This window comes from Gracilinanus agilis, chromosome 2 (assembly GCF_016433145.1).
Source record: "Gracilinanus agilis isolate LMUSP501 chromosome 2, AgileGrace, whole genome shotgun sequence".
Classification (NCBI taxonomy): domain Eukaryota; kingdom Metazoa; phylum Chordata; class Mammalia; order Didelphimorphia; family Didelphidae; genus Gracilinanus; species Gracilinanus agilis.
In genome coordinates this window covers 247,046,794-247,064,523 of record NC_058131.1, presented here as the reverse complement: position 1 = coordinate 247,064,523, position 17,730 = coordinate 247,046,794, and the positions used below count along the sequence as shown (strand labels likewise).

The window sequence follows — 17,730 nt, the reverse complement described above, 5'->3', positions numbered from 1 at the left end:
TCTGCTACAGAAAACATGCAGCTGAATTCACTTAAGAGTAATGCCCTAACCACAAACATATTATCTTCAATTCCTACTTGACTTATAGACAGCCCTTTACAGTTAATCCAGAAAATGCAAACAGCTGATGTTGAAGGAAAGTTTATATTTGCATAGTCCCTTGCAATGAAATAAATGGTTGAGAAAGACTATACTTCCATTGTAGTCATGGGAAATCACAAGGATTTATGCAAGGTTGCAAAAAATGTCATTCATTCAACATGCATGTATTAAGCACATCTATATGTAAGGCACTTGGTAGAATGATATATTGTGGTAAAAATACATGTGTGTGTGTGTATATATATATATATATATATATATATATATATATATATATATATAAATAAAATTAACAATCCCTAGGACCTTCCTGGTGTCAGAAAGTGCTTGATTGTGTCAGGATGATAAAGTGTTTCTAGCCCAGCATTGCTGGTGGGCTCATTTGAACTATGAACTTTTTCCATGATAAAGGCTGTACTGGGGAACAGAGGGGGAATTCAATAATGATTATTAATCATAAACCACATTGGGGTCAGATTAGCTATCTTTAATAACTGTTTTGATACTGCCCATGTTGCAAAAAAGCTTTCCAATACTTTCTGAAAGAAGTTTTGTTTTCTACAAAGAATACTGGTTTGTGTAATAAAGATTATAATGATCTGATTTTTATGGCATTGGAAAAAAGACAAAGTAATTGCTTGCAGTTTTTTTTTTTTTTTTTTTTTTGCAGTTTTTAATCTTACTGCTTTAACCACACCTGGTTGAAGCCAGCCTTCATTTAATAAATTTATTACTGAAACATTTTAAAGTAGAAAAATCAAGGTGACATTAGAACAATAAACTAGTCGTTATGAGCGTGAATTCAATAGAGAAGTCATTGTAGCTATTAGTTAACATTTAAGCTCTAGCTCATCTCCTGTGGCGCCAGGAGATTTTGCTGAGCAAGAAGTAGGTAGATGGCTTGTATTCGGATACTGAAAAGATACTTCCATAATTGAGAGAGGTGCAAGAGCGCATACTTCTCCTATCGCTGTTTATTTTGGGGGTGGGGGCTAACAGGAGAGGAAGAAAAAAAAGTTTAAACATTCTGAGAGCGACTACACCCAGGACTGAGCCACTCATCCCGAAACTGAGTTCATAACTTGATCTCATCAAAAGGGACGCCTAGTGATAACACGTCTTTTAAGAAGCTCTCCCCCGCCCCCAACCTAAAATCCTTCTAAAAAGGAACTCGGAAGAATCCACTTGATGGCCCGAGCTTTGTTAATTTCACCCTTGCAAAACATTAATTAAAGGACGCCACTAAAAAAGCTCTAGACACAGAGCTATCTTTAAGTCCCCATTTGGAAAAACAAATGTTTGCAAGCTTGTGTATATTTTCCTGGGGTACCACGACGGGTCCCCTCGAATTTCATTATGTCCCGGGAGCCAATCTGAACATGCATGCTAATTAGCTTAACTCCCTCGGTACTCTAGCCTTTGTCGCAGGCACGGAGAACTGTTCCGGGGTCGGACTACAAAACCCACAATCCCCCTCCCCACCCTGATCAATGAGGGCTTATTTAAATAATCTGTGAGCTTTTGGACCCAGGCCAATCAGCTGTCAGGGCTCATGATAAATCGCAATGCATTATTGATAATCATAATTACTCTGACATGCGCGTTCCAGCCGAAGGGGGTTATTTCCCAACTCTAGGAATTTGTTGTGAAGGGGAAAATAATTGCTACAATTTTGCTCCCGATGCTCGAGCCATGTCGAGACGCAAGCAGGCGAAACCCCAGCACATCAACTCTTCTGAGGAGCCGCAGCAGCTTCAAGATGCGGCAGCCTGCGCTTCGGTCGCCGCTGCTTCCTCAGCCACGACCCCCGCTGCCGCCGCAGCAGAGCACGGTAATTGGGCAGGGGAAGTGGGCTTCTCCCAGGTTCTTTTAGAACTTTGATCGACTGCTGGGGTCGGAGACTGGGAGCGCGCGAGGACTTGGGGCGGCTCCTAGGGCTTCTCTGTCGCCCTAGGGTTAGTGCCCTGTACTGTGAGATTTTTTTTTTTTTTTTTTGAAAAGGAATATGTGAACCGGACACTTTACCCGTGTAATTTGCCCCGTGCGGTTACCCAGCTGTTGGCCACAGGGGAAGCAGTCGCTGTTCTCCGAACAATTTAGGGTGGATTTGGAAAAAACTGTCTCAGGGCTAAATACCTTCCATCCTCTTTGAAGCTGCCCTAGTTCTCCGGCTTTGCTCTTCCTTGTCCCCCTACCTTGTGCCTTTCCCCCCCCCCCCCACTCCCCCAGTTTATCTGGACCTGGGGTCGGCCGGGTTTATCCCTCGGGGGATACGAACTGTTGCGCACGCGACCTACTCTGGGCTCGTCGCCCACCACCACCCAGAGTAAGGGGGGTGGGGTGGGGCGGGGGAGGCAAGAGTCACGGAACCCCTGACCTCGGTGCTCTCCCGGGCACTGGGAGCTCGCGGGATCTGCTTACCGTGCTTGCCCTCCCTTTGGGGCCCTGGGGAGTGGTATGTGTGTGGGGGTGCGACTTATTGCCTTCTCCTCTCCCCCACCCCCGGGCTATCCCATTTGCCCCGGACCTTTGTAGCCTGACCTCCAGCCATCTTTGATTTCCGACTTCCTAAAATAACCCGCGGTGAGCTAATGGGGTCCGGGCAGTTGGGGAATGGGTGTTGTATGTGGCGTGAGGTCGCACTTTTCCCAGAATAAACTCAGACCCCTTGCAGCTTTTTGAGAGAAGACGTACGTTTTGAGGGCGCTCCAATCCTCCGATGCCGGGTCTCCACAATGTGTAGGGGCGGGTTGGGGACTGGGAGAGGTCAGTTGGAGAGGGGAAGGGAATGAGTTGGGGAACTAGGAACTGGGGGATGGGGGGCTGGTCTTTTCATTTTAGGCGTCCCTCCCGGGGCAGAGGAATCCCTCCACCCCGACCTTTTCCTATTTGCCACCCCAACCCCCTGAATTAGAGGTGGAAAGTTTTTTTTAGCTACTTCGGCCCTGGCAGTTCCAAGTGACTTAGATATTCAAACTCCACTATCTTCATTCTTTCCTCTCCCTTCTCTTCCCCCTCCCCTGCCGCCAAATTGTCGCCTGATTGTGGGTGTGTGTGGCGGTTACATAGCACTAGAGTTCTGGGGTCCCCTCTTAACTCATTTCTAAGACGCTGAAAAGCAGCTGTTTGAGGTGAGGGACGTGAAGATCGAGGTGGTCTCGGCCCCTAAATTCCAACTACGACCTATTGATATCTGAAGAGGAACTGAAATTTCGATTGGTTCCCAATTAATTATTCTTGAAATACTTATTGTTAAACGAGTTAGTTAACAGCCACACCCTCCTTCTCCCGGGAGGGATTTGGTTGTGTCCTTTTTAAAAGCAGCTTGGGCTTTAACTTATCTTGCAACCCAAACTTACCCCCCCACCCCGGTTTTTACTTTTTTTTTCCTAACAGTATTGCCCTGAAGCGATTGTACGACCATGCCAGGTTGTCTGGTTTATGTGGGTGGGTGAATCAAATGTATAGTGTGTGTGTGGGGGGGAAGGTCTGACTAATGGTGACTGGGGGAGCTTGGATTTGGCCAGAAGGCAATAAATCCCATGTTTAATGCATGACTGTTTTTCCTTTGTGCCTTCGGTTTGGCTGGGGGGGCGGAGGTGATGATTCCACATGTAAATCGCAGCCCACTGCTGGAGAGCTGCCTCTAGGGACCAGTCAAAGACAAAAGGGTTAACGTTGGGGGCTGCACGCTTGATTTGGGGATGGGGACAGAAGCAGCTAAGTTTTTCGAATTTTCCCACCTCAGAAAGACTTACCTGGGAGCATTAAGCATCTGTCTTATTTCAGAGCAAAAGTTGGGAGTATAATTTGGACTCAATTTCAAAAAGTACTTTTGCCAGCCAGCCCAGTCTGCGGTTTCTGTTCGTTGTTTTAAAGTACCCCGGAGGTGTACTTTTGGATGGGAGGTCTTTGTTAATCCGAAGCAAGTTTGCACTTAATTTAGGGTCATTAATTGCTAACTTGTACTGGGTATATGAATACATTCCGGTTAAAAACTGAACTGCTTGCTGGCGCCATCTAGAGTCCATCTAAACGCCAACTCGTAGACCGTCAATCCTCGGCGGCCCCCCACCCCCAACCCCCATCTTTCCTCAGGTAACTCACACCTTTTCTTGCTTTTGCTTTTTGAAGTAGTTAAGGGTAAAGTAGAGCAACTAGGGAAGCCTCCAGCATCATCTGGTGTTGTCTCTGCTCCCTACCCTCCAATTGTGGAACCCTCCTGAGCCCTGGGTCCCACAAGCTTTGTCTATTTTAGATGTTTTAGGGTCCTCCCTCCCACTAGTCCTGGGGGAAGACCTTTTTTTCCTTTTTTCTGCAATGAAGTTGAGAGCTTCCCTGCAAGTGGGGTAGAAACTGCTGGGATTCAACCTGAAAGCATAACAGAAATCTATCAACTTCTGTTTGTGATTGCTATCAGAAACGGTGGGAGGGGAAAGCTTTGAAAGCCCGTATTACTCCAGAGAGAGGTTTTCTCTTACAGCTGGAATTCAGAGGACTTTTAAATTCTCAATTTTGTTTTGAAAGCATTAGTCACCCAGCACAGAAAAATCTTGGATCCTGAAATAGCTAGAACAAAAGACTTTCAAATACCATTAATGCTCTGCTCAGGTTATTTTTGATTGAGCTTGGGGCCTAGGTATATATGCTTTTTTTGAGGTTGGATCGACCTAATTTGCAAGGCAATTTGAGACCCACCTCTGAAAACAATGCCATTTTTGGGTGGAAAATGGTCTTGGTAACCGGACAATCAATTAGCAGATCAAAAAATCAGCAGGTGGTCAGAGGAATAATGCTACATACCAAAAATTAGCATTTTCTCTAAAGGGTTTAAAATGCCCATTGAGCCATTCTGGATTACCATCATTAAAGTCCAAGATTTATACCTTTTTTTAAAAATACAGGCTACCTAAAATTTAAGAATGATAAATATTACTTTGGAAGGAAAGAATTATACTCTGAGCCTCTGTACTAGCTCAAACTTACTGGAGATGTGAATTTTACACATTAAGGGAGGTTCTTAAAAAGCTTTGAAAAGTTGCTGGAAACATGTTGGGTAGATAGGATTAGATTCTGTTTAAATTTCAGAATGGGGTTGTGAGAGGGGAGGAGGGAAAAGAAGCATGCATATTTCTTAACTGGATGCTTGACTTCTGACTATGTAAACCCCGTTTGCATTGCAAAATGTGTGCTGCCTCCCTACAAAGAATAGCATTTGAGTACCACCAAGAAATATTATCTGACTCAATTTCACATTCAGTGGCTTTTTTGAATTTATTCAATTTGTATTTTTGATGTCCTACTGTATGCAACTGCTGCCCTGGCAGTGTTTGGACTTATAAAGAATAATCCTGCTCCTTTTATCAACTTGAGCTGCTTCCTCTTGTCTGTTAGAGGTCATAAGTGGATGTCAGATTTAGACTTTTGTTGGTTGCAAAGTTGGGGTTCCCATTTTTGTTTTAGCTCACACCAATGGTTTGATATTGGAGTTGGAATTTGGGTCTTATTTAATGCTAAGAAAGATTCTCTTTCAGAGATTTGACTAGAGGCACAATCGAATTTGGAGTTTGTATCCATTTCTCTTGCTCACCCTCTGGTCCTGGTCTTTTTGTACATAATGAAGAAATAACTTTTATTTCATTTCATTTTATTTCATTCTTCATTTAGCAAGGATCAACTAGGGCTTGATTGTGATGCTAACATTTGGAAAGATCCATGCACAAGTAGGAAATGTACCAATGCTTAGAGTTTTCAAATACTGAGTTCTAGAAATCCTAAGCCAACACTCACTTCACTGTACCTTTCAGCTTCGAGGTACTTTTTCAATAAGAGTTGGTTTTTGTTTTTTTGTTTTTTACATCAAACCAGCTTCCCAATCTTTCTTCTCCCATAAACAGAACTATCTCTTTTACAAAGATTGGAAGTGTATGTGAGCGTTTGGCAGGAGATTAGAAAAACCAGCATGGAATGTCTCCATATACTACATTCTGTGGCATTTTTGAGTATTTTTTGTTGTGGTGAAAATGGCAGCAATATTTAATTGGGCTCCCATTTTGAAAAGTTAGTTATATTCATCTTGACAGCCTCAGTTTTGGAGAAAGATCATTTTAAATACTGAATTTGTAAAGTCTCTAATTTTGTAATTAGTTTAGTAGTGCCCTTCACTGTCCATATTTTAAGGCTCATGTCAAGAAACTTGAACCAATGAAAGAATTTCAGAGTTGCTTAGCTGTTATTGAACAAGTCACCTAACCTTTTAGTTTCCTCAATTATAGTGTGAATAAAAAATACTGTCTACCACGGTTTGGGGGAGGATCAAATGAGATGATAATTTGTAAAGTGCTTAGCACAGTATCTGTTATGTAGTAGGTGCTATTAAAATGGTGAAGTAGCTGCAGTCTTTGATTGCTACAGCCATTTTGAAAAGTGCCTTGGGTCTAATGTACCAAAGAGGAAAAAAGGGAATTGCCACTAGTATCCCCATAGCTGGCTTGCCCTCACCTAACAACTTGATATTTGACTTTTAAAAACTGATATAGTACCAGAAGGGAAATTTGTAAGCCATCCAAATGCCACCTTTTTAAAAAAAGAAGGAAACTGAGGCTCAGTGCTTGGCTAGAACAGCTCAGCTGATGTCAACAACTTTGGTTGTAAATACCAAACCATATGCTTTAGCTTTTGCAGTGGTAGCACTTAGGTAGTAGTGGAGAACCTAAACTTTGGAATGTGTTGTGTTAGTGTTTGACTGGAATGTTTCTTTAAAAATTGATAAATCTCCATTGCTCTTCTATAGAATTTGATGAATGAATGCCTTTCAGTTTATATTTTAATTTAGTTCTAATAGAAAGAGTAAAGGTGTGAATTTAAAAATAAAGCATGGACTTTATCAAAACTAGAATCTATCATACTAATCACTTAGAGGATTTCTGCTTTGTAACTTTATGAGGAAGAAAAACATAATTGCCCTTTATTCAGGAGAGCTGATTATAGGGTTTTTCTTATTCTATTCAATAGTTTCTTTATTTTTTATATAGAAACAAATGAGGAGATAAGTTAAAATGCAATCAAGATACTGTTTAGAGTTTCCTTAGGTTCTTGACTATTTTATCTAGTTTTGAATAGGATGAAGGCCTGTCTACAATAGTGGGTTATTTTCTATCCATTTGGCAGTGATTGAATCTAAAACCCCTGCTGGGTGTCCCGGCATTCTTCTAACTTATTGGATACCTAGATGCTGAGAGATAACATTCCTGAAATTCGGGGAGGTGGAGAGATGGGAAAACAGTGTAGAAGTACAATCATTTTTTTTTTTAAGAGGTTAACCCAAGTGCAATGAACATTGTTCTCCCAAGGCCGGCCCTCTTGCTACTTTGCAAACACTGTTACAGTATTTGGACAGAGGTGGTCCTGGATGTAGACATGCTTCACAGGTTTGCTTTGTACACAAGTAAACCCTTGCAGTGAAGTTGAAGACTGTCAAGTATGATGTTACTTGATAATGGTTTCTTAGGTAAAGTGTCAAGTCAAGCTTGTAGTGAATGTTTTAGGTGGTTTAACTGTAATCACTGGGAAACCATTCACTCTTTTCACCTTAGCACTTGTAATTTTTAAACTCCTTGCTGTCTTTTTTTCCTTCAGTCAGTCAATAATTTATTGTGTTACTATGTGCCTAGGCACTGGGGAAGTAAAGAAAGGTAAAAGACAGTCCTTTCTTAAGTAGTTCACATTCTAATGTTGGGAAACAACAGGTAAATATGAATAAGATATATCCAGGATAAATTGGAAATAATTAAAGGAAGGCACTAGAATTAAGAGAGATCAGGGAAAGTTCCCTGAGGATACTTGATGAGGAAGAGCATTCTTATTCTATTTGTGAAGGACAATCAACAGAAGTACCTGGAGCAGGGAGTTTCTTGAGGAATAGCAAGGAAAGCCACTGTCACTGCATAAAAGAGCACCCAGAGTTAGGTAGAAGGTAGAAGAGGCTCACATTATGATGTTCAAAACAGGATTTCATATTTGATCCTGGTGGTTCTAGGGAAGTCACTTGTTTATTGAGTAAGGGGGTGACATGATCAAACTTGTGCTTTATTTAAAAAGATTATTTTAAGAGTCAAATCCTCTGATGGACTGTAGTGGGAAGACTTCTGCCAGGCTGACATACCAGCAGCCATTGCAGTCATCTGGGAGGGAGGTGATTGATAGAAGTGGTTGGCAGTGTTAGAAGGGGGCATATTTGCCAATTAAGGGAAAATTGATAAGCCTTGGCAGAGTGGGTAAGAGTGAAGAGTCAGGAAGAGATATAAGTTATGAACATTACTTTAGGTTTTTTCTTTCCTCTAGGACAGTGGTTCTCAAAGTGTAGTTCTGGAAGTTAGGAGACCTGGCCTCCTGTTCCACTTCTGTTAATTCTTGTTTTTTCTTTTAAACCCTTACTTTCTTTCTTAGAATCAATAATAAGTATCTGTTCCAAAGCAGAAGAGAGTGGTAAGAGCTAGGCAATTGGGGTTAAGTGACTTGCCCAGGGTCACATAGCTAGGAAATTCTGAGTCTAGTTTTGAACCCAGAACCTCTTCTGGCTCCCTGCCCATTGAGCCTCTTAACTACCCCCATTAATTTATTGTTGTAAGCCCTCTTAGGTTTGGGCCTCAGTTTCTTAATGTAAAATGAGAGGTTGGTTGAATTTAGAAGAATCAGTCTATTACATATGATAGGATCTTAATGAATACCCGCCGTATATCTAAAATGGTGCTAGTTACTAAGAAACAGAAGAAAGGTGATATTCTTTCAGCCTACAATTCTTTTAGCTAGATTTAAAATGTAGCTGTGAAGATTATTTTTATAAAGATATGCTAGAAGAAGCAACATGGTTTCATGGCCAGACTCAGTCCTGAGTAGGAGAGATAACAGTTTAGGAAAGTAGAAGGTAGAAGAGGACCAGATTATGGTGGAATTTTTTGGATGAATTCCTTTGACTCAAGGTTAATACTAACATTTGTGTCCCAGTAAATTATCTGAAGACTATCTTTCTTATACCAATGAAAGACAAGTGTAGTTGGTCTCTCCCTCAAAAATAATCTAAAGTGGAATGGTGTTATGGTATATGTAGTCAAAAATCAAAAGGCATCAGATAGGAAGAAAGTCTCAGTATGCATTAATTTTTAATGAATTGAGCATATTTATTTTTTAAACCCTTACCTTCCATCTTGGAGTCAATACTATGTATTGGCTCGAAGGCAGAAGAGTGGTAAGGGTAGGCAATGGGGGTCAAGTGACTTGCCCAGGGTCACACAGCTGGGAAGTGTCTGAGGCCAGATTTGGACCTAGGACCTCCTATCTCTAGGCCTGGCTCTCAATCCACTGAGCTACCCAGCTGTCCCAGAATTGAGCATTTTTTAAAGATATCAAAAGAGGAGGAATTCATGGGCAGCAACAGTTTAAGCTAAGCACAAAAGCAGTTGATATTAAGAAAGGGAAAAGAGGGACAGTGACTAGGCATTAACAAATTGGAGGGCCTTGAAAGACAGCTTTTTAAAAGGAAAAAACACCTAGCTTTTGTGAGTCATATGTTTAAAATGGACACTATATATCTTAAAAGTAGAAAACATGATTTCTATTTAGGACCATATTCTGCTTCAGAATAGACTTAATGAGCCTAGATAAAAAACTTACCCCTTGCCCCAAAGATAGTATCATAAAAACTTTAGCTATTGAGAGGAAACAGAAAAGGAATATGATATGTAGATACAGCTAGGTGGTTCAGTGGATTGAGCCAGGCCTTTGAGATGGGAGATCCTGGGTTCAAATCTGGCCTCAGACACTTCCCAGCTGTGTGACCCTGGGCAAGTCACTTGACCCCCATTGCCTAGGCATTACTGCTCTTCTGCCTTGGAGCCAATATTCAGTACTGATTCTAAGGCAGAAAGTAAAGATTTAATAAAAAAAAAAGAAAGGAAGGAATGGTGTTTCCTACGATAGTATTTAAATGCTTTCACTTAAATCTCAAGAATATCTCAGTGTCCTAGTTGTTACGGATAAGGTTTAGATCTGGAAAGGATTTGGGAGAGACTAGTCTTGGAGGTCAGACAGGATTTGAACTTTTTAATTTGCAAGTTCCATGATGTGTTCAAAGTGACCTACCTTCCTTATGTCAAATCCTAAGTTTATTGTGAGACTCAGACCATACATATTCTTCTAGAGGCTGTTTGTTCTGTAGTGGGTGAGTATGAAAGCCTCAGAATTCCAAATTTATGGACATTTTTAACACTGACAATAACTACTGTACAAATGGAATGCCATTTCATTTTGTAAGCAATCACCTAAAAGTATGACCATTTAAGAATTATCTGAGCTCTATTAATTGTCTGTTCTATGAATTTACTCAATTGTGTTTTGATTTCTTACTTCCTAACTGGAAACAGCTATGGGTACTAGGAGGATTAATTTTTACAATGTTATGTACATTGAGAGGGCTCTCTTTGGGGTATCAGTAGCTCTGCAGTGTTTCTGCCCACTTAAATAAATGTACCACATTGAATCTAGATTTTAGGCTCCCACTATAACCATTCTACCTTCTGAGGGGAAAGGAAACGGAATAAGCATTTATAATAGTACTTATTGTGTGTCAGAGACTACTAATAAACATTTAAAAATATCTCATTTGATCCTCACAATAAACTTCAATACCTGAGATTTTAATATTTAGATTTGAGCTTGGATCTTACTGATTTCAGGCCCAGCACTGTCTTTTTTTTCCCCCTAAAAAGTTTTTTTACATGTAAAACAATCAATTTTTTAAAATGTTATGAATTGTGTCCCCTTCCCCCCCCCTTCATTGAGAATGCAAGCAATTTGATGCACGTTATACATATGCAAAACAGTTTTCATATTAGTCATGTTGTTAAAAGAAAACACAGGTCCAAAAAACTTTTTTTTTTTAATGTCCTTCCATCTGTATTCAAGACTATCAGTTCTTTCTCTAGAGGTGTAGTGGATAGCATTTTCCATCCTAAGTCTTTTGGAGTTATCTTAGTTCACTGCGATGCTGACAATAGCCAAGTCATTCATAGTTGAACTTTCTACAGTATTGCTGTTACTATGTACAATATTTTGATTCTGATCACTTCAAAGTCTTTTCAGATTGTTGTGAAATCTTGCTCATGGTTTCTTATTGCACAATAGTATTCCATCACCAACATATACCATAATTTGTTCTGCCATTCCCCAGTTGGTGGACACCTTTTCAATTTCCAATTCTTTGCCACCACAGGGTACCATTTTTTTTTTTTCAAAACATTTGTGGAGTTAACTTCTAAGGTACCTCTAATTAAAGCAAATATCCTGACAAACACTGGTCTTCTCAAGTTTATCCCTACATTTAGATAGGATAATAGTTTATTCGTGTATTAAATTTTCCTCTTTTTCTCAGGTGGTCCACCAAATTGCCCTGGAGATGGAGATGGAATAAGAGGAAGAATTAAACGATGTAGAACTGAGGAAACTAATATCTGTGAGAAATGCTGTGCAGAGTTCTTCAGCCTTTCCGAATTCTTGGAACATAAGAAAAATTGCACTAAAAATCCACCCGTCTTAATCATGAATGACAATGAGGGGACAGCACCTCCTGAGGTCTTTGCAGAAATTACCCCAGCCCCATCAGAAAATTTTCCAGCTCATCATTTGGAAAGTCAGAGCAGTAAGGACAGTCGTTCAAAAAATTGCACTGGTTCTGTGGACAAGAAAGAGAAGTCTGGTGGGGAGACAGGAACCTATCTCAAAACAGAACCCACTGTCCCTCCTACACCCCACGGGATAAGCTACTTACCAAAAGGCAAAGTTCCTAACACTAATGTGACTTTACAAACACTACGGGGGACCAAAGTAGCTGTGAATCAGAGGAGTGCTGATTCTATGTCTTTACCAGTCCAGGGCTTTAACACCTTTCCTATGATCCTGGAACAGCTAATGAGTCTCCAGCAACAACAGCTTCAGCAAATCCAGCTCACAGAGCAGATCCGTGTGCAGATGACCATGATGGCCACCAGTGGCCACCCATCAGTGTCTCATGGATCTGAACCTCTGAAAACACTGGGTACTCATATGTCCCAGCATCTCTCTACTGCTTTGGCTTTAGTTGGACAGAAGGCTGGAAGCCAGAGCCTGTCACTGGAATCCATAAAACAAGGCAAACTACCTCATGCCAATATAGGCATCCCAACTGCTGGTTCAGTAGCCTCTGGGATGCCATCTTTCTCTTTAAAGCCTGATGCAAACAGAATCCTTCCTAATGCGATGTCTCGTCTTCCAAATCCTTTACTACCTCAGTCATCAGGTTCCGTTCTTTTCCAGAACCCATTCCCTCCAGTATCTTCAGTGTCTTCTGTGCTGGACCCATCCAAAAAAGGGAAGGGGAAACCTCCCAACATCACTGTTTCTGAGAGTAAACCAAATGCTGAGGAGCCCTTCTTCAAGCACAAATGCAAGTTCTGTGGCAAAGTGTTTGGAAATGACAGTGCCTTGCAAATTCATCTCCGTTCCCATACTGGGGAGAGACCATATAAATGCAATATCTGTGGCAATCGCTTTACCACTAAGGGGAATTTGAAGGTTCACTTCCAGCGCCATAAGGATAAATATCCCCAGATAAAAATGAATCCCCATCCAGTCCCTGAAAACCTGGATAACCTGACAAGTGCCGGTGGGATGTCATGTGGAATAACTGCCATACCCTTAGATGAATCAAATCTGATTATGGACAGTAAACCTCCCCTGACCACTGGAGCCCCTTCCCTAGGTTTACCTCAAAGTCTCTCTTCTCTGACCCCCAAAGACTCACTTAGTGGTGCTTTCCCCAATGATCTACCATCGAGGCCTTCCCCAGAGAGTGAAGGGGGTTCCACATCTTCAGGTTTGGCCAGTCATGAATCTGGGACAGAGCAGAGCTTGAGTTCCCCACAGGCTGGTAGTAGTAGCCTTGGTGGTTTTCCAGGCGGTGGGGCCACTGAGCAGGGGTCAGAGACTTTAAAGCTTCAACAACTGGTAGAAAACATCGATAAGGCTACCAGTGACCCCAATGAATGTATCATCTGTCATCGCGTTCTAAGCTGTACAAGCTCATTGAAAATGCATTATCGCACTCATACTGGGGAGAGACCTTTCAAATGCAAGATCTGTGGAAGGGCCTTCTCTACAAAAGGCAATCTTAAGACTCATTATGGAGTTCACCGAGCCAACACTCCTTTAAAAATGCAGCATTCTTGCCCCATTTGCCAAAAGAAATTTACCAATGCAGTTGTGTTGCAGCAGCATATCCGAATGCACATGGGTGGCCAGATTCCTAACACCCCTATGCCTGAGAATTCCTGTGACCATGTTGATATGGATCCAGCTGTTATTGGTGAGAAAAATGGAGATGCCATTGCCAATTGCATTGATGAGACCATTGAAAGCATTGTTGATATGGAAGATTTAGATTCCCAAGATGTTCCTAGTGGCTCATCTAAGCCATCTACTCCATTTACTGAAGCTCAGCCAGAAACGCCAGCTGTGGCATTTACCAGTGTATCAGAGCCTCCAGGGAAAACGGGCAATCCCCCTCTGAGCCTGCAAAGGCAAAGTAGCTTGAAGTCTAGTTCTGCTGAAAGCGATGGCATGACCAACGACTCCTCATCTGTCATGGGAGATCACGATTATCAAAATGGCCGCAGTCCAGAGTCTGCATCCTTCCAGGCATTATCTCCAACAAATAGTCAAGCTGAAAGTATTAGGTCCAAGTCACCTGGCTTAACCAATCATGATGACATGGGAAATAAGGCCGAAGGACCCGAAAACCCTCCAGCAGAAACTGAAGGTGATGGTGCTTTGGATTTAACTTATGCCAATATTGGCCGAAAGGTCATCAAGGAAGAGCCTGGGTTAAATTTTGCAAATGGGGAGTATGGTAGGTATTTTTGCTACTGCAAAAGGAGAAAAAAGCCTGATTCTTACCCTCCCTTCCTGCCCCCCAAGAATTATCAATCATTGAATCTTAAGTCAATTCCAACTATCAGAGGGTTAGCAGACTATGGCCTGCTCCTTAAACCCTTATTTTCTGTCTTAGATTCATTCTAAGTATCATTTCCAAGGCAAAGGAATGATAAGGGCTAGACAGTAACTTGCCCAGGGTCACACATAGCTAAGAAGTGTCTTGAGGCCAGATGTGAACTTAGGACCATTCTTCTCCAGGTTTGACTATCCAATAAGCCACCTTTTTTCCCCCAAGATCTGTGATCTAAGGATAGTTTTTACATTAAATTTTTTTTCTTTATTATATTTTAAATTGTAAAAATCACTTTCTCTTTAAGCAATCATTTGACCTTGTATTCAGCGTCATCAACTGAATTATAGCTGGCCTTTCTATAGTTCTTTAACTTTTACAAACATACATGGCTTCATTCGCTGATTTTACCCTCCCACCTTCAACATAATCCTATTTTCCCCAACAACCCTAAGAGGGAAAGTTGCTTTAGTATATGGTTCCCAAGAGTTCAGCACATCTGAAGTTACTTACTGCCCATGGTTACAAAGAGCCTATTGGTGAAATTTCTTTCCAGATCTCCTTGACTTTTTTTTTTTATTTTAAACCCTTAACTTCTGTGTATTGACTTATAGGTGGAAGAGTGCTAAGGGTAGGCAATGGGGGGGGTCAAGTGACTTGCCCAGGGTCACACAGCTGGGAAGTGTCTGAGGCTAGATTTGAACCTAGGACCTTCTGTTTCTAGGCCTGGCTCTCAATCCACTGAGCTACCCAGCTGCCCCCCTCCTTGACTTTTAAATTTAGTATTCTTACCACACTATTTGCTGTTTAGGTGGTTTTAAAACTGAAATCTTCCACTTCCACATCTATCCACTCATTGGTTCCATTTCTGTATTCTAGGGCTAGTAGACCTGAGTAATTTAGTTCTTTGCTTGGTCAAGAAAGGCCTAGGACCTAGGATGAAATCTTTTCCTTCAGGACTTTTGGTTAGCTCACTTAGTGCTTGTGGGAAAGAAGGTCACTTTTTAATCTAGAGTTCAATTTCATTTGAAAATGGAGAGTCTAATTCCTCTTAGAATTGGAAGCCTTCAAATGAGGTGATTATATAAAGATGTTTTATAAGTGTTTAGATTGATCCTTATATGTGGGGAAGGTTAATTCTGTCTATAAAAGTAAAATAAGTTTCTGTCTTTTTGGAGGTAATCACCACAAGATAAAAACAGCTAAGACATTTCATAAAGGCTTTATTTTGCTAGAAAAAAGGTTGTTTTTTTTTTTTTAAAAAAAGTTCTAAGCCAGGTAGTTATTGATTTTTAAAGGTGCATATCTAATGTGTGGGATTTTCTTATCTCTAGGTCGAGGTAACATTCCTGCTACTTTTGTCAGAATGCCACCGGCCTTGATCAAAGCTGAAGCTCCTGGGGAGCGTCCTGTAAGCAATAACCCATATTCTGGACCTCCTGCTTTGTCCCCAGGGGTGACACCTTTGCTGGTGGCCCCACCCCGACGCACTGCCAAGCAGCACATTTGTACCACCTGTGGGAAGAACTTCTCATCAGCCAGTGCTCTTCAGATCCATGAGCGTACTCATACTGGTGAAAAACCTTTTGCATGTACCATTTGTGGAAGGGCCTTTACAACCAAAGGAAATTTGAAGGTACATTTCTTCAAGTAATTTAAATGAATGTAAATTCAAGAAGTAAAAGTCAAATCAAGTCAGTAGGCATTTGCATAAAGCTTATTATGTGTGCCCTAAAATACGATTTAAAAAAAAGTGTGTCAAAGAGCTTGGAAATCTAATGGGAAGAAAATAATAGATATAATAATTATGAGTTGAGCAATATATATTTAAGATAAACTGGAGATCATCTCAGAAGGAAGTCACTTTGTATGCATTGAGGGAGACTGTAAAAGCTTAGAGTAGGTGTGATTGTTGAGTTCAAAAGTAAAGGAATCAAAAGACAGATTAGGTGGGAAAGCCATGCATAGGGGATAGCCACTGAAAATGCAAGACATTGCTGGGAGTATCTTATGCAAGGAATAGCAAAGAGAAGACCACAAGAAGTAACTACTCAAGTCTTGACCACAGGCTGGTAGGCAAGACAAATCTAGTGCCTAAAGTTAGGTGGTCTGGCCAGAATAGCCCCTTCACCAGTGTCAAAACTAATATGTCATTGATGGTGGGGACCTTCTTTTTCTAGATAGATCATAGAGAACTTTATAATCCTTGAATATGCTTTAAATTTCAACAAGAGTTGAAAACAATTTTATTCCCCGTTGAGATTTTGTCATTTTCCCCACCTCATCCCAACCAATCTGTTTATCTGACTAATGTAATTATAAAGCATCTAGGGATTTATTTGGCCCCTTTTCTCTTTTACTAGGTCCATGTTGGAACCCATATGTGGAATAACTCTGCCCGACGTGGAAGGAGATTATCTATTGATAACACCATAGCATTGCTGAGTAATGATGTCAAGAAGGTATCTGAGATGTTTCCAAAGGATATAGTTCCTCCTGCGGTGATGAATCTTGATTCCACTGTTTGGAACCAGTATGCAGCTGTGATTAACAATGGCTTAGCAATGAAGACTAATGAGATATCTGTGATCCAGAGCAGTCCTATCCCTGCCCTACCAGTTCCTGTCAGCGGTGGAGGATCTGTAATGAATAACGCCCCAGTCTCCAAGATAGATGGGTCACAGTCTGGGATTAGCCCTGATGTTATAGAGAAAACTAGTGCTAATGACAGTGTTCCAAAACATCAATTCCCTCACTTCCTAGAAGAAAACAAGATTGCAGTCAGCTAAAAAGGAAGCAAATAGACACTTATTTTAAAAAAGAGAAAGATTCCAAACCAACTACCGGGAGTGTTTTGTTTTTGTTTTTCATGTCTATGTGCAAAATGACTGTAGTTGTCTTTATTCTCTGGGCAGCTCTACAATCATCTTGTTGCTTTGCAAAAAAGAAACACAGAATAGGAATTCTTCTATTTGGAAAGATGCGGGTCTTGCAAAGTAGCTTTGTTATTTAAACTATAGTCTTCTCCAGACTATAGGAATTGTACATCCAAAGATTAGTTTTGCCTCCATTAAAGGTGCTGCTTATGAGCTTTGTCAGTGAAGTGAGACTAAAGACAACCCTGAGCAGTAATGGGGAAAAAAACAACTATTTACGGGGGCTACTGTTTATGCGGGTTAAATTGTAGAAGGTCTGCCATCCTTTTTTTAGATTTAGACTTGTTTGTGGGTTTTTTCTCACTTCTTGAATGTACTTTTGTTTTGTAAACTAAGGTTGTAGAATGAGAGGACTCCTTCAACCTTTGCATCGAAATGGAAAGGCCTTTCTTTACTGGACTTGTTCATAGTCCCTAAGGAATTAATGATGTGTGTTGGTTGCTGCTTATTCAAGAACAATTCAGCTAGCACCCCAAGAGTGCCAAAGCTAGCTCTTCAGGGTTCTCTTGCCCCTTTCATAACTTTACCAAACACTGAAGGAAAGATTCCCCTCCTGGCACTCCTTCCTCTCCCCAACAAGGGGCTCTCAGGTGACTTAATTCAATTAGGCAGTGCCTGCCTTTTGGAGGGCCAAAAGGAGGGAACAGCATTCCTATT

At 41.1% G+C, this 17,730-nt stretch overlaps 1 protein-coding gene across 1 annotated transcript; it reads left to right on the top strand.

The window, feature by feature from the left end:
• The first annotated feature begins 1,794 nt into the window (after window positions 1-1,794).
• On the top strand, window positions 1,795-17,323 carry SALL4 (spalt like transcription factor 4). Its single transcript, XM_044659629.1, has 6 exons — window positions 1,795-1,933; window positions 2,332-2,428; window positions 3,499-3,545; window positions 11,531-13,951; window positions 15,472-15,773; window positions 16,501-17,323. Exons 1-6 carry the CDS (start codon window positions 1,795-1,797, stop codon window positions 16,924-16,926), a joined length of 3,432 nt encoding a protein of 1,143 aa, XP_044515564.1. The 3' UTR covers window positions 16,927-17,323.
• The last annotated feature ends 407 nt before the right edge of the window (window positions 17,324-17,730 follow it).

What these genes read in the sequence shown, in the direction of transcription:
- SALL4 (XM_044659629.1), top strand. Translation starts at nt 1,795, where the DNA reads ATGTCGAGACGCAAGCAGGCGAAACCCCAGCACATCAACTCTTCTGAG. An exon ending in GTCGCCCACCACCACCCAGA is followed by an intron (nt 2,429 to 3,498) that starts GTAAGGGGGGTG and finishes TTTTCCTAACAG; the next exon opens with TATTGCCCTGAAGCGATTGT. An exon ending in CCCTCCAGCAGAAACTGAAG is followed by an intron (nt 13,952 to 15,471) that starts GTGATGGTGCTT and finishes TCTTATCTCTAG; the next exon opens with GTCGAGGTAACATTCCTGCT.